Below are 16,807 nucleotides of genomic sequence, written 5' to 3' on the forward strand. Positions count from 1 at the left end.
GGACTTATGTAGATTTATCCGGTTAATGCTTTTATAGAGTGGGGTCCTCTATATGAAAGTTGTGACTGTAAACAGGATAACTTCAAAACAGCTGAAACAAACTGTAATTAACTATTATTGATGGACAGATTTTTATTTTATTTTTACTTGTGATAACATTTGCCAGTGGGGAAAAGGCAGGTTCTTTTTTTTACGTCAGCCATACACTCTGATGAACCAAAACATTTGACCATGCAAAGATAATGGGAATAACTTTGATTATCTCATAACAACAGCACATGTCACGGTATGGAATACATTAAATGGTAAGTAAAACACTGGGTCTCATGGTAAAGCATAGTATGGAAATAAAATTCCTCCGATGATTGTTCAGGATTGTTCACATTGTTTAGGAATTGTTTGAGGAACATAAGGAGTTCAAGGTCTCCAAATTCCATTCGGATTTTGATCTCATTGAGGATCTGATCTGATTAGACATCTTTCAGAGTTTGAAGCAACTGCTGGTAATGTCTTGGTGCTAGATACCACAGGACAGCTTTAGACGATTTGTAGAGTCCATGCCTCAATAGTATGGAGCCATTTTGGCAGCACTTGGAGAACCAATAGCATATTAAGCAAGTGGTAATATAGTTTTGGATCATCTGTCTACGGGTGGACTAAACAAAATATATACTGCAAAATAAAAAGACACAAGATTATGATACAGTACACCGAGATATCATATTTACAGTGCTTTCATAATTATTTATAGGTAAAGCCCAAATGATGCACTGTCCATGTGCTGTCATTGGAGAAAAAACAAACAAGTATCACAGTATCTGTCATCTCACAGCCCGATGTAGGAGAAATCTTTAAAGCAGAACATCTTGAACAGATTTTGAACGATTAAAAGTTAGTAAGCTTAAAGTTTCAACATAAACTGGAACAATCGTGGATGTGTGGGAATGTTATATACAGAAGTGACTAAGTGCTGTTGCATGCATGCACAAACTAAATATGAGCTCAGATCGGATCTTCCCACTTAACAAGATCAATACAGTGCAATAATGTGGTCTAATCAGACCCTGCCAGACGAGATAGGGCACTTGAAACTTCCTGTGCTACTCTCTTCACGGGCCTAGTACATTGATAGTGGAAGCAGTAATGGGTATGGAGCTAAAAGGTAGAGCACAGGCCTGACAGGAAAAAAAAATACTAGTTGGGTCAGGGTAGGGACACCAAGGAAAAAGACGGGGAAACTATTTTAGTGGCCAGCAGACGACAACAAAAGGCAGATGGGGTGAAGCACTAAATTGATTTGCACTGCAGAAACAGCTAGAAGTACTAGGACTCACGGCTATGCAGGAATAACAAAGAAAATCCACTAGAGCTTAAAGAGGAGCTCATATCCAGATATTCAGGATTATATGCACTGGATTTCTCACTCCATAGATACTGTTCCTAATCTGCTAGCCATCCAAGTGAGACAGAGGATAAAGGAGATGCCATTAGGAGGAGCTAGAGGATCAAGCCTACAAAAGTAACTAAACTCGCTAGACGACACTTGGGGCTATTTACAATTCAACTCAATGCACAGTACAGAGCCACAAAACTCCATAAACTATGCGAACCATGTACCGACCGTGGTGTTTGGGCACAGTGAGGACGGGCTCATTAGGCACAGGCAGGAATGGGAAATGGGAGAGCTGATCTGCCCCGTTCTCCAGACCGGCCACGGCCGTAGACGCCAGAGCGTTAGCATGCTCCGACAGTGTGTCCAGCACCTGGCCGTGTACATAGCCACTCACTAAATACCTGATCAGCTCGATCTTACGTGCGTGATCTACCTCAGAGGCAAGGTCAGGGAAAGACAGATTTTGAATGGATTAGAAATAAGAGAGGCAGAGACAAAATATAATGATGAAGCATGCAAGAATAAAAGTATGAAACGAAACACATTAATGGTAAATATAAAAAAATCTAGGATTTTTTAATATTAAAAATAGTGCCTTGTAGGTAGATTTTTCCTTCAGAACAGATGTCTAAATATTTATTGATATTTAGACCAAATGCACTGATTTGATGACATCTATGACATTTATCTATGCATGATATATATATATGGTATATCAATCTATAACTGTGATCAATTCTTATGAGACTACCCTATATAAGTACGTACAGTATGTTTGTCACACTGCTTTCCAAATACACAATAAATTTAATACAAACTGATTGCTGTATAAAAAGTGCTTGATGTACTGTAGAGGTTATGGTCACTTAATCACTGGTAGGTCACAGAAGTAGATTATTCGTAACACAGGTAGGGTTTTTTCTATGTTAAAATCTATATACAGTATATAACACTGAAATTATTCAATTCAATTCAATTCAATTTTATTTGTATAGCGCTTTTAACGATTTACATCATCACAAAGCAGCTTTACACAATCAAAAGAAAGAAATTATGTTTGTTTGTTTGTCTGGGCGGGTGGTGTTGTGGAGATATGGCAGTCGATGATTGTACAGGAAGGCAGTAACCGGCATCATCATCAACTTTTGTGTCATAGCGTGAGCGCGTTACAGGCGTTCCTCACCCACTGTAAAAGTAGATGCTACAGTAGATGCCCGCTGTAACAGGCAGCACCCACCGTGTATCTGCATGCGGGCAGATCCTAAAGTAGCCTCTAGTTTTCTATATTTCATTATTCTGAATCTTAAACTTAGCCAATACTGAGTTTCATTGTAGTTTTGACCGAGGACTTCCTTAAGCATCTTTTTTATTAAAGAAAGGTTCAAAAATGTTCCCCTGTAGAACATAATGAAATTCTTTTATTAAATTTGATATTAAACTAGAGTTCATTTTGGCCATCTTAAAATCCCAGAGACACTCTGGTAATAAAGATATCCTATTTCCCCAGTTCGAATAATGCTTTTCTTACATGTTTTAAATAATAAATAGGAGTTATTTAGTCTCAACTTAAAAACAGTTTTGATGCTTTAGACAGATTTTAAGTCCAGCCCTGATAGGTACTGTATTTTTGCATGTCCAAAATGAGACCACACATTTCATAAACACCATTAATGGAAACACCCATACAAGTGGCCTCTAAAACACATACAACTTTTCATATCATCCATGTCTATAAAGCTAGTCTGTGCAGTAATATATCAAATTCAAATTTTATTTGTCACATACACAGTCATACACAGTACGATATGCAGTGAAATGCTTATACGACCGCCGGTGACCTTAAAAAGAAAATAAAAAAAACTATATATAAGGAATAAATATTAATAAAAGAAATAACATAAAATACAAAGGAAAATAAATGTAACTAGTAAAATTAACAACTGTACAAATAAGGGCATGTAAAATAATAGAATATAGGAATAAGGGGGGGGAAGTGTTTTAAAGTGGCATTGAAATGTCTTAGCTCTACACTTTGATGGTAAATCGCGACTATAGACTTTTTCACTGCACAGAAAGACGACACGTCAAGGCTGCAGCCTCTTATTTTATTTTTGATCACAAAAGAGATATGTTCCTGACAAATGGCAGAAAAAAAGAAAGCTCTTTGTATCCAGATTTACGGGGTTTACGGGTATATTTTAGGTCTGAGTGAAAGGTGATTTAGCAGTGCCTTGTTAATTAATGATCCATAATTAATTATACGGCAATGGCTGTGTTAAAAAAAAAAGCCCTCAAGATAATTATTGAGCTGCTTAATGTTAATTACGCAAATGTTAATCCCATTAACGGTCTGTAACATATCCGTAAGATAAGCTTGATTTCATTACTTAATATGAAAATCTTACCTGGTTTAGACAGAGGCATGGGTGGAGGGTAGTACTTCCTGGAAGGCTGTGCAGGGCTAAAAAACAGAGAATAGAAGTAATCAGATCCCTGCCCTGAAGAGGTAAAAATAATCTTAACTACTAACACTAGTAAAAGAAATCAATTATAAAAAAGATAATAATTCATTACTAGTGTAGTAATTACAATAATCTTAATAATCCTTAATTAGCACTCTGAGCGCTGTAATTCTGATCTGCAGGGAATGAACGGTGAATCCTGATGTCGTACCTGATTGCATCCTGGCCGTGGCGGTGCAGCGAGTGCTGCTGGTAATGTCCGAACACTTCAAACACGATCGGCTTGCTCTTGATGTACTCGATAAAGGACTCTGTGACCTCGACGGAAATCTGCACCAACAAGTCACACAGGGTTACAGTCCAGCAGATTCACTATTGGTTGTAATTAAATAAAGACTCCAGTGTTTTAAACTAAAATAGAACCATTTGTTTAAGCAATAAACATTTTTTAAAAAATATTCTCTATTTACAGAAACATAATACTTAAGAGTGACTCATAATGCAGTTAATGGGATGTAAATAAATGCTTATGCAAAACAATTATATTTCCACAGTATGCACCAAGTTTGTACAATGATTTAAGAGGGCGTACTTTAACTAAAAAAGGATTTCTAATGCAGATGTACAGTTTCAAAAGTTTCTGCTTCATGATTCATGAATACAGTGAACCTTGGATTGCGAGTAACATGGTTTGCTAGTGTTCTGCAAGACGAGCAAAGATTTTTAATACATTTTGACTTACATTTACATTTAGGCATTTGGCAGACGCTCTTATCCAGAGCGACTTACATTTTTACCTCATTATACATCTGAGCAGTTGAGGGTTAAGGGCCTTGCTCAAGGGCCCAACAGTGGCAACTTGGTGGTTGTGGGGTTTGAACCTGGGATCTTCCGAACCATAGTTCAATGCCTTAACCACTTAGCTACCCCTGACTTGGAAAATAGACATGCGCACACGTGCGCACACACGCACAGGCCCCTCCAACTTTGGCCTTCACAGACACACACATTCTCTCTCTTTCCTCTACACAGAAACAATGCTCTGTCGCGATTCGAGGTTAATTTGTTTTATTTTTACTTTACAGCAGTTATTTCGTTAGTGTATCGCTCAATCGAGTGTCATTAGAGAGATTTCTTGTTTATTTTTTCGATAAAACAGTGTTTCCGCGTGTGTGAAAAGAGTGAAGGAAGGGTAACTGTGTAAGACGAGAAGGGGGGAGAGGGGAGCTTACTTTAGATTTACACACACACACACACACACACACACACACACACACACACACACACACACACACACACACACACACATACATACATACAGCGCCTGCATGCATAAACAAACAGACTTATCTGTCGTTTTTTTTTTTTTAAAGGTAAAGTGCAGGTTAATTTGTTTTATTTTTAGTTATTTTTATGTATTTATTTTTTTGTGGCTGTGGAACGAATAATTTGAGTTTCCATTATTTCCCATTATAATTGGGAAAATTGGTTTCTGAGTGTTTTAAAAAAACGAGCCCGCTTCCGGAACAAATTATGCTCGTAATCCAAGGTTTCACTGTACCACAAAAGTGCAATTGGCTCTGTTTTCTTTCTTTTTTTTTATTATTAGAAATAACCCAGCACCCTCATTAGTTATACTATATCTTTAAATTAAATCTGCATGGTTGCAACATTTTTAATAACTGCTTTAAGCTGAAGGTACTTCTGTAGTGAGTAAGAGAACATTTCTGTGTTAAGTGTCTTCCACCTAATACTATAAAACGTGTTAAAAGCTTTTCTCCCCCGCAGAGGCGACTGCATATACAGTACGTCACATGTGCAAGACATTAGAACACTCTTCATATTTAAATGCATGCATCATATCTAGGTATTTTGCACATGAAGTGAATTTACTCAAAGAGCTCTCCGCTTCATTCCTCCACTTAACATTCACTCACATTCTGGACGTGGTAAAAGCCCAGCGGGGAGCCTTTGCCTGAGTTCTTCAGTGGTTCGGTACTGAAAGCCTCATCATGACGATGGAGGAAGCTGTTGATTACAAGATTATAAGATTACAGAGTGAAACACGATGTGTGCGTGCAAGTGTGGTTTATTTAACACTTGAACACTGTGTCAGAGAGAGGTTTCCATGGGGACAGGCTGACTCACTTGAACTGGCAGAAGATGTCTGCGTATTCTGGTGGGATGCCACTGGCCTGCAGAACAGTGACGCGGAAAGTGAAGACACTGCCCACCTCCAGCTGACCAATCACGCCATCTGATTGGCCCAGCTTACCATCTACATTGCCCATTTTCAGATCTGAATCATACAATATACACATGAGTGTATAGACACAGGTATACTATGCAAGTCATAAAAGCTTAAGAGCTATAAACATACAGTCAGAACATCTGCATCCTTTTTCCAAATGTCCTGAGCTGCAAGAAGTCTCAAGTCCCTATATCCTTTTCTTACCCATGTCATTTATTCTGTTCATCTCCTCAGAGGGGCTGATGACCTCCGAACTTTGTCCTTGGCCTTCAACAATACGCAACTCCTCCATAGAAAGGCCAGAATGGGTTAATGCTACGGATGAAAATTCAGTCTGGACAAACGGAGAGAAAAAGCAAGAACAGAACAGAAACTACTTCAACAGGGTTTACAAAAACAACATCCAAATGAAAAATAAGTCCTGAAAATGTCTCACAAACTGACAAAAGCCTGATTTTTCACAGCTAATATAATGCCTTCTGATAAGTGAATTCAGCAGGTCTCTGGGAAAAGGCCAAGGCCCAGAATAGGATTCATGCATATTACACAAGAACAGACTCAGAAATCCATCAGCCTAAAATATTCTCTTAACATTTCCAGGCAAAGCACAGGCAGAACATCAGCCAGAGTACTGTACTAGGAGTAAACTTACAGTCTAGCTCATCATCGGACTGTTTTACCTTTTTGAAATACTCGTCATCGAATGAGATTTTGGCTGTGCCAGACTGACGGACTCCGGAGCCGTAATCAGGAGCCTCCTCGTCAGCTGAATGGAAATAACCAATGAAAAAAAAAGCAGTGAAATATATTAAATATCTCATACAAAATTCAAAAAGAATATAAAAGTAACTACATTTCATTATGTGATGACCTGAACCAAAAAAACAAAAAAGATTAAACCCAAAAGCCACCATTATTCTGATATATAATATATATATATTATTCTGCTAATGAATGGCGAGGCAAGTCCCTTTAGTTATTTGTAATCAGCTTTTTTTTTTAAACTGAACTATCCTTTTAATAATGTGAGCTCCTTTATTATTAAGAACTAGATTAAACTAAATACAAATGAATCACAATCACGGATAAGAAACTGACCAGGAGCAGGAGCTCATGAATAAAACTTAACACCAGTATGCTTTAAATATACTAAATCATAAATAACACAACTGTTGATTAGATGTATGCCTTAATGGCATTATTTCAACATATTAGATGCTTTTAGACTCTTTAAAAAAAACAAACAATGCATTATCACATTGGATGCGATAACTACTGTAGGCTACATAAAGTTATAATCAGACTTTTATGAAGAAAAAAAAACACATACAATAGCTTTAGATCATCCAAGCAAGCGTTAGTGTAATATAACTCATTAAATGACTTTGCTATACTGCCAAGACAATGCTAGCCTACTGCACTTAAAGCAATACTTTATCATACTGAACGTGAGAGCACGACAGTGTCTGCCACATAGTGGAACAAATATGTGTTGAAATTAATAAAAATACCAGGTAAAGCTGCGACCAAGATGATTTATGAACATTATTTAAATATTGAGAATACAAATATTTTTCTGGGATATTAACATGATAAATTCAATAAAAATATCCAACTGTCAAACTGCTTCAAAAACGTATAGCTAAACTCGGATATTTGTAAAGTGTCAAGGAAATTAGGTATCAATTTGTTGATTGGTGCTGCATTTATGTTATTCCACAATAGTACTGAAGGCAGTATTAGCATTAAAGTTGAAATGAAACCTTAAAAGTAAGGTTTAAGGTAGGAGGTGTTAGGATATAAACTGCTAAAAAATGATTAAATAGGTGAAGTTGAATAAAATTTACGTGATATTTTTCACTGAGCTCACCCTTATTTTCATACCAAGTATACAAAGCTCCGCTCATGAGATTTCTGTTAAAGTAAGCAGGCTATCAGGAGTTAATATTAGCCAGGACACGTTTAATGTGTTTAGAGGATATGAAGAGAGCAGTGATATCCCAGGTAGACTATGGGTTGCTCATAGGAGGGTCATGGGGTTTAAACCCTGCAAACACCTGCTCGCCACTGTTAGGCCCTTGGGCCAGGCCCTGAACCACATATACCACATTTTGTACATATTTTTCACATTATTTTCTGGTAATAAATAAATAAATAAATATGAGTATTGTATCATCAGAGTGGCAGATGGTAGGTGGCAGATGTGGAAGCACAGGGAAAACAATAAAAAATGTGCATGGCAGGGGGTCACCAAGTCCAGGATTTAGAAACACTGCACTTAATGAATAACTGCTACAACATTTTTTATTTATTAATTTTTTTAAAGGAAGATTTTCAGAAGGTCTTACCTGCGATGGCCTGGACCCCAACGCGCAGAAACCCGCGCACCTCTCCTTTCTCGGTCACTACGGCCACACGGTGCACCAGGGGCACGGAATACAGCAGATTACTCAAGTACACAAATGCTCTAAGGAGGGAGTAGCAATCATAATTAACGCACTGACACATACATAACTGAAAGGTTCTGATGTATTAGCAAGCTATATACACAAGCTCATTTCTCAGGAGCCAAATGGAGGTGACTCACTCCCTGCAGAAACTGCAGGACTCCAGCAGAGCACTAGACATTATGCATCTGAAGTTACTAAAACAGTTTCAACAGAACACTTTAATGTACAAAGAAAATCTGCTAAAAGTTACTTCACAAAAAAAGTTTAAATGTCAGAATCTCGGTCTCCTGCTTGACTGATCATGTGTAACATTACAATGACAAAAAAAAAAAAAAAATTCATGCTTACAAAAAAAATACACAAGTTTCAGTCTGCTGTACAGAAAAATAATGGCTCCCGTAAAGCTGTGTACGTTGTTTATTTGCAGCACTAGAGCCTTGAGGCTAAATTGTAGAGAAGTTATCACTGCAGAGCAGCGGTGACAATGTAAATGGACCTGCATAATGCTTCTGCCCCTGCGTTGACCCAGACACCCCTCCCTTTCCCTTACACAGCAGACTGAATCAGACAGCCATTAAATTAACAATAATACACAATAAGGAAATGAATCTAAGCAACATAAAATGTGTTTAATACAAACAAAAAGCAAATATCACATGAAACTAAAAGGAGAAAAAGCGACTGAATGAGTGTTTAGTGGCAGGTGTTAATGCAGTCAGCGCTCCGATGATATGAGGAGACACGGGCGGAGCGAGGGAGAGCAGACAGCAGTCTCTACACTCTACTCAAGCTTTGCTCGAGACATTTCCTCTAATCAAAACAATTGTCAAGGATCTACATGACACGCCTGTAAAGCAGTTTGCAAAACTGCAAAAAATAAAATAAAATCAGACTTCTGTAACAATCAACATTAAAGGTGCAATGCATATATTTTAACTGTTTCTAAACCTATAATATAATTTTATTATAGAATTTTTGCAATAATTCAAGCAATTAATTTAACTAAAATCTTTTTTTCCCCCGACCTGTAAACTTGATGTACACCTTGATGGAGTGCCAGTCCATCGTAGGAAACAAGCATGCACGCACACACTCTCACACACCGCAGGCAATTTGGAAACACCAATTAGCCTAATCTGCATGTCTTTGGACTGTGCTAGTGAATCCACCAATCATGGGGTGAATGGACAAACGTCACACAGAGACCAGAAGGCTAGACTCAAAACTTTGACCCAGGAGGTGCAAGGCCTTGGTGCCAACAACTACACCCGCACCTTTAAAGCAATATTGTATTGAAGTACTCTTTTTTTTTTTTTTCCCTAGAGCTTTACAATTGTTTTATGTAAGTGAATAACGGTGGTCAATTATAAGATACAATTTCTCCCACTAATTATTATTATTTTTTTTTTCACAATATTTTATTGTCTAAAGCTTAGTATATAGAGTCGCCCAAAAGTCTGGTTTAATAGGTACAATTTTATTCAAAGTATAAATGATATCAAACGCTCGAATCGACTGCCTCTAACTACACAGCGCGGGTGTATTTTTCGAACACAAAAACTTTGAACACAGACTAAAGTAAAGTGGTGTTGGATCTGATTCAATTTCATCATCTATTGCGAATTTCAAGGATTCGCTTGAGTCTGAAATTAAAATAAATAATTATAGAAGCCTAAATGTTTTTCCTTTACAATTATTAGGCTGGTTTTAAAGCTAACCAACAAAGTAGGTTTTTACTTTGTCCTTCTTCGCTAATATAACATATTCCTTTAAACTGCCATGATGCGTGTTTAATCTGCAGACGCAGAGCCGCATGCTCCCTCCCTCTCTCGTGCTCTCTCTCCTCTCACCAACCTGCCCACGAGAGTGAACCAGGGCGAGCGGTCATAGAACGGGTCGTGGCCATCGCTGAATATGTCTGATCCTTCCTCAGTGCCCGCGTCAGAGCTGGTGTCGTCCACGAAGGCTTCATCGTCCATGAAATCGTCCATCTCACTCTGCCTTTCGTCCGCTAGCTCTGTGATATCCGAGTCGGCCGTGGAGAAGGTGGGCGAGGGCGTGCGGTCAGCCAGGTGCTCGTTCACGCAGCCATGGAAGATTGGTGAGCTAAATACAGTGTAAGTTTTTTTTTTTTTTTTTTTTTTACAACAGAGTGATAACTGAATTACACAAGAGGACTGCAATGACATAATTGGTAAAACAAACAGATACGGTCAGACCGTTTGTCTAAGCTAGGAAAATGATAATGAAATGGAATTCCATTAGTCTATTGTCAGTAAATATTTCAACAAAATGAATGCAGAAGAAAAATAAAAGAACGAAAAAAAATTCAACAACAGATGGTAAATGATTGGCAAATCAAAACAAAGATAAAAAAAAGAATGAAAATGATTGACAAAAAATATGTAAAGAAAAATAGATGATAATACAATGTAAAAAACAAGAAACAATGTGTAATAAATGTAAAATGTTATACCCTTAGGTAATAACAGTGAAAGAAAAATACACAAACCAAGATAACAAATGGATTGAAAACAATGAAATGATTTTCTAATAAAAAGCCATGGGTTTCATTAAATGAGTGTCATTAAATGGCACTTGGGTGTGCAGAGCCTCAGGGTTGTGAACTAAACAAACAAATCATGAATGATTCATGAGGAAAAGAAAATCCTAAAATGTAACTTTTATTATAATGTTTCATTCATAATGACTAATTATTGTATACACATTAAAACAAAAACTGTGTCATCTCACAGTTCTTAGTATGAAATTAAGGCATTAACACCATACCTTCCCACTAGCTTGAACCAGTGGAAGCGATCGTAGAAAGGGTCACTGCCGGTCAGGGGTCCCTCCCCATCCTCCTGATTGGAGGAAGCCATTTCTCCTGCGCGGTCGTACATTTCTCGCATCTGATCAAGCCTCTGCCTGAAAGAGCCAAGAAACACAACTCGATCAGGACAGGAATGATCTCCCAGGGTTTACATTATGTTGCATTCAATTATACAAACAAACTGCATGTTATCTGTATTTAATTCAGAGGAACATTTCTGCTGAAACAAAGCTTCCGTGATTTTCATAGATTCTTGTGTGGTTGTTTTTAAAGGCAAGACGCCATGAGGAAAAGTCCTCCATCAGCAGTCTGCTTCATAAAACAAAAGGCTGGCTGATGGCCTAGGGCTTACTTGAGCTTCTCCAGAGACCAGTAGTGAGTAGCTCCATTCTTCAGGTCCTGGACCTCCACAGCAACCACGGTACGAGGGAAAGTCCTGGAGTCACGCGCCTTCTCTGGCTCGGAAGGCAAAAGCTCAGGGGGAAGTGGAGAGTATAGCGTGTCTGTCAGAAGAACAAACTGGAACTGGACCTTCAGACGCACACACAAAAAAAGAAAAGTTGGCTAGTTATTGTTAGAGAAGAAAAAGCTAAATTTAACAAAACAAACAAAATACTGTGATCCAGTCATTTCAGCCACTGCTGCAGAAGGTTAAAGGATAAACAACAAGTGAAAAAAAAAACCCTGTAAATTAAAGGAAGGGTGAAGTACAAAAAAAGCTGGGAGAAAATGGAGGAGTCTGTCCTTTTTTCCCTGCGCGTTTAAAATCCGCCTGCAGCAACCCGACACTATGAGTAATCAGAGAGTAAATCATTAAAGACCTGACAGCGGAAGGGTCAAACACAAACCCTGTAGACTGCTCTTTTACAGCTCACAACTAAACACTCAGATTTATCACCTAGTCCATATGCTTCCCCACATCGCCCTTTAAATCAAAGCCCAACAGAAATTGGCGAAGCTTAGACCATGCGCTCTGCTCAGCTATTTAGTGTGTTTAAAATGAAAGTATCAGTAAATACTGAAAATGAAGTTCTGGCTTTAGTTCAAGCATTTATCTTGGTAAGAGTATAAATATACTGTTTATTTAAGACTTTATGCTACTTATACATATCTATCTATCTATACTCTCTATATCTATAATAATAATAATAATAATAATAATAATAATAACTGTTTTTTTGTACATAATGTTTAATGAAATAACCTAAATCTTCCGGGATTGTAACTTTAGAGATGGTACTACTCATTCAGCAGAGACATTCTGTAGGACCGAGGACACTGATCAGAACAAAACCTCCTTTGAGTATAATCAGAATTAACTGCATTCCTCCATTGCTTGGAATGCTGGATAAAACCACAAGAGAAAGTCTTGCCAAAGCTGTTCTTATATGTCTGTCTCATCCTAAGCCGTTTGTTGTTGGTGTCATTGTAATAGCTTTGACTTCCACCATAAATGAGTTTTATTTTTTTCACAATACAGAGCTAGGATAGATAATAAGCTGATAAATGATTGTAAACAAGAGCATCATAAGAGAAGCGGTACATCACGACATAAAATTATGTAGACCTGTGTTAAGGACACTTTTACATTTGTACCTTCTTTTTGAGCTCCACACTGATGGCATTGGCTTCCTTTAGGTATACTGCATTTCCCCAGAGCTGGTCTCTCAGTGAGGTAAACTGGTGGTACCTCCACTTTCTGAAGGCCCACTGAGCAAGTTCAAACTCATGCTGTGTCCACGGCACTACAGAGGAAACACCAAGAACAAATAATGTAACTATGCAATGATATATTTTTTTAACAGTATACAGTAACATCTGTGAATGGTTTACTCCAGTTAGTAAGACTAGTGACATTTCCATATTAGCTTACCTTCCTCCTCTTCCTCTTCCTCCTCCTCTTCATCGGGAGTTTCTGCTATTTGCTCCACCTGCTTTTGTAGTTCTTGAAGCTTGCTCTCATAGACCTGCAGGAGAAATTGTGTTTGGAGTAGCAGACAAGGACATGAATAGACTGATGCCGGTGTGAGCAGATGTTCCAACACAACACTATCTCAGCAAGATCTTTATAATCTCTTTTCACCTCTTTCCCTCCGCAAATAAAACTGTGATTCAGCAAAGTCCAGTTCTAATTATACTATTGTCCAATTTAGCTAAACAATTTTTAAAGTAATCAAGACAATTACAGTTGCATGCTTTGAAACAGTGACTTCTGCATTGTTGTTTGGGTTCCAGCACTAATTCTGCACTTTTAATTTCAGCTTTAATTCGTATATCCCTCAACTTGGGTTTTAAATGCAACTCTTTCATTAACTATAATAAATGCTATAATGAGGGGAAAAGGAAAGTATTATTGCAGCATTCATCAGTTTTGTTGAATGTTATGTAAAGCTACTGTAGCCGCAGTAAAAAATATATATAAATTAGATTTGCATGTCATAACAGTTCATGTTAATAGCAATTTCAATTTTCAATCTAGAGGACGGCCATGAGTTATTCGGCTGTATTTGTCGAGGTCCAGAAGAAGGAAGAAAGCCAGATGCCTTGCTTTAGCTGTTTTAACAGCTTTTGTTACAGTAGCACTGTTATGAAATCCCTGCGCTGCTACTGCTGACTGATGACACAGAGGCAAAAATTTGCATGAAATCTGATCTGTTCTTATTTAAGTCACATGACCACATATTGGAGATATCTGAGCTGATCTGAAAAACATTAGATTTGTGCATTCCGAAAGCCCTTTGAAAATAACTATTGTGTCACATTATGGTAAAAAGAAAAAAATACAGGCTGGTAATGCGAATAGAGTCCATCACTTCTCCTTTTACTATTTCCTGCATAGTCATGACACCAAAACACATACTCTCTATAGACCAGAACAAACAGGGCAAAAGGGCACTTTCTGTATTAATAGGAAAAATGACTGACAAGCAAGTAGAGACATTACATTGTCCTATTGGGTCAGATGTTGTTGTTTTTTTCTTCCCCTAGGAATATGTGAAAATGTCTCAATAAAAAAAAAAAAAGTTCCATTTTTACTCACTCTTACATGTAATGGTGCACTGTGATTAACCTTCAGCTCTGACATCAAAAGATATCAAAACATATTTAAATAAAATTAGTATTTTGTGTCATCAAATAACAAAAGTCTCTTATTGCAGACTAGCTTACACCATTATTCCTGATTTGTGCCAAAACAAAGGTGCCTCTTTTCCTGTTCTTCAAAACACACAGTCATCTACAGTATGCAACGGTCATCTCTATAAAGGTTCTGTCTGTTCATTGGTTAGAATTCACTCTTTTAATGACATCTTTATGTTTCATATGTTGGAAGACCCGAAACCAGTCTGTCCAGATTTTATCACAGCATCACGCAAAACTGGCTGGACAGAATTTAATAAAACGTTTTTAGCACTTAGATACCTGCCTAAAGTTAATCTTCAACATACAGGTAAGTGAAATAAAAAATTTAAATAAAAGCGATGTTATCGACAGGTTTGGGACGAATTTAATAATCTATTTTAAAATAAGCTACTAATAAGCTACTTGCTCAATTTAAACAAACACCTGCACCAATAGATATTAATTTATAAAGCTAAACTAAATATTTTAACTGGGATTATTTAGTATTTGCAGAAATAACAGCACTGAATATATATAATTGAATTTTAATGCACTGGACTCATTTCATGTCTTTTTCCATTCTACTTTTTTAATTTCTGTAATTCACTCTCTGATTACAGAATGGGGAATGTATTTGGCTGACGATTAAAGAAATAAAGCTTAGTGTAAACATGGCATGAGACACTCAAACTTACACAATTTTATTTCTTTGTTTTAATAAGTTATACAGACAGTTCTAAAGATGATCAGCTCATTTTTTTTTATCTTTAACCTTAACTATTAACTATTTCTACAAACTCTTTACCCGTCAACAACGGGTACTTTCGCTAGAATGTAATAAGAAAAGATTGGGGAAGGTCTTTAGATCCAAATGTGTCACTGGGATTGTACAGGATATGTTCACATATGTACATTTTTTGTAGATTTTGTTAGGAAAATAAGTGACAGGATTTAAATAAAAAATTTCATTCACAATAAATATTTATATTCTTTCCTAATGCTAGCTTCTTAATGCTTAGTTAACATGTATTAAGGTAGACAAATGTACTAACCTTACAGGGGTTCTGAAAACTGTCACTGCGTTTGTTGTGTTAATCAACAAACAGACAAACATTCAAACTCCTAACTATTCATAATTACTTCAAATGCTAGCAAAAATATAATATATTAACCACACAAGAGAGTCAGGGAGCACATTATGCTAGTAAATAGATAATGTGCTAACTATGCAGGATTTCTGAGGGGATATTAAACTCAAAATATTTATATTAATATAAAGTTACAAGTCAGTGAGCTCACATGCTAACCTTGCAGCATTTCTGAGAGGATTTATATAAAAATTTTTTAATTGTTTATAATTTTAGCTCCTAATATTACTTAACTAGTAATTAATTAGCGTAAACCACTTGCACACATTCTGTAGAATTTTTGAGGGAAGTCATGACTGCTAGCAAGCTAACATGGGGTACAGTAAATTGACAAAATAAAATTATCTACAGTATAATTCATATTGGCAATAGTCACTGCTAACATTAGCCCCCTGTCTAAATGAACTAAACAAATCATTAGTACGTCATAAATGTTTAAAAATGCTCACTTTTAGCGCTAGCTACATGGTTAAAAAGAGCTAATGTGACAGACTACCCATGTCATACTGTATTAATAAATGTTCCTGATTTTCACTTTTAATGCTAGATAACAGAACATATCTGCTAAACTGACAGGATTTTAAAGTCAAAATAAGTGTAAATTATTATATACGTATATTCACTACAAATGCTAACCAGACAGAATTTCAGAGAGATTATTTTTAAATACTTATTCATGTTTATAATAAATGGGAGACGACTAGTTAATGTGCTATTTTTAACCTCACCTCTGCAATTTTTTAAAACTAATAATTTAAAAATCAAATTTGCTTTAAATGCTACCCATAGGTCTAAAATGTTAACCAGACAAGATTGCTTGAAGGAGTTTTAAACCTTTTAGGTCATATCCACAATATTCATTGGACCACAAAATAAATGCAGTAACCAGAATATACTCATAAATGTTTAATTGTAATGCTAGGCTTATGGTAAAAGTTATTCAAAGAATATATTCAATATTCAAATTATTATCAATAAAGCAAGTTAACTACTCAAAAATTGAACTGATCTGCAGGCTCACTCAGTCAGACTCCTAAGAATACTTACCTCAAATGAAAAATTCAAATAAAATTACAATGAGTGGATATATGAAGTTCTTATTACAAACCCAAGAGAACATTGTAATGTAATTTTTCTTGAAAATTAAATT

The 16,807-nt window shown here is 36.6% G+C and overlaps 1 protein-coding gene across 5 annotated transcripts in view; it reads right to left on the minus strand.

Annotated features, from left to right (window-relative positions):
- The window catches only part of kif1b (kinesin family member 1B), an 88,525-nt gene that overhangs the window by 15,035 nt on the left and 56,683 nt on the right, over positions 1–16,807 (minus strand). For 3 of the 5 annotated variants that reach the window (XM_053482558.1, XM_053482556.1, XM_053482555.1), the window contains 12 exons: positions 13,263–13,356; positions 12,986–13,134; positions 11,742–11,920; positions 11,347–11,484; positions 10,411–10,662; positions 8,455–8,573; positions 6,787–6,872; positions 6,311–6,440; positions 6,004–6,154; positions 5,793–5,883; positions 4,067–4,185; positions 3,799–3,854 (listed from right to left, as the gene is read on the minus strand). In XM_053482558.1, coding sequence (XP_053338533.1) covers positions 3,799–3,854; positions 4,067–4,185; positions 5,793–5,883; positions 6,004–6,154; positions 6,311–6,440; positions 6,787–6,872; positions 8,455–8,573; positions 10,411–10,662; positions 11,347–11,484; positions 11,742–11,920; positions 12,986–13,134; positions 13,263–13,356 — 1,564 coding nt within the window. The remainder of the gene's footprint in view (positions 1–3,798; positions 3,855–4,066; positions 4,186–5,792; positions 5,884–6,003; positions 6,155–6,310; positions 6,441–6,786; positions 6,873–8,454; positions 8,574–10,410; positions 10,663–11,346; positions 11,485–11,741; positions 11,921–12,985; positions 13,135–13,262; positions 13,357–16,807) is intronic. The other 2 variants (XM_053482559.1, XM_053482562.1) reach the window with 1 other exon arrangement.

Source organism: Clarias gariepinus, chromosome 22 (genome assembly GCF_024256425.1).
Source record: "Clarias gariepinus isolate MV-2021 ecotype Netherlands chromosome 22, CGAR_prim_01v2, whole genome shotgun sequence".
In the NCBI taxonomy this organism is placed as follows: domain Eukaryota; kingdom Metazoa; phylum Chordata; class Actinopteri; order Siluriformes; family Clariidae; genus Clarias; species Clarias gariepinus.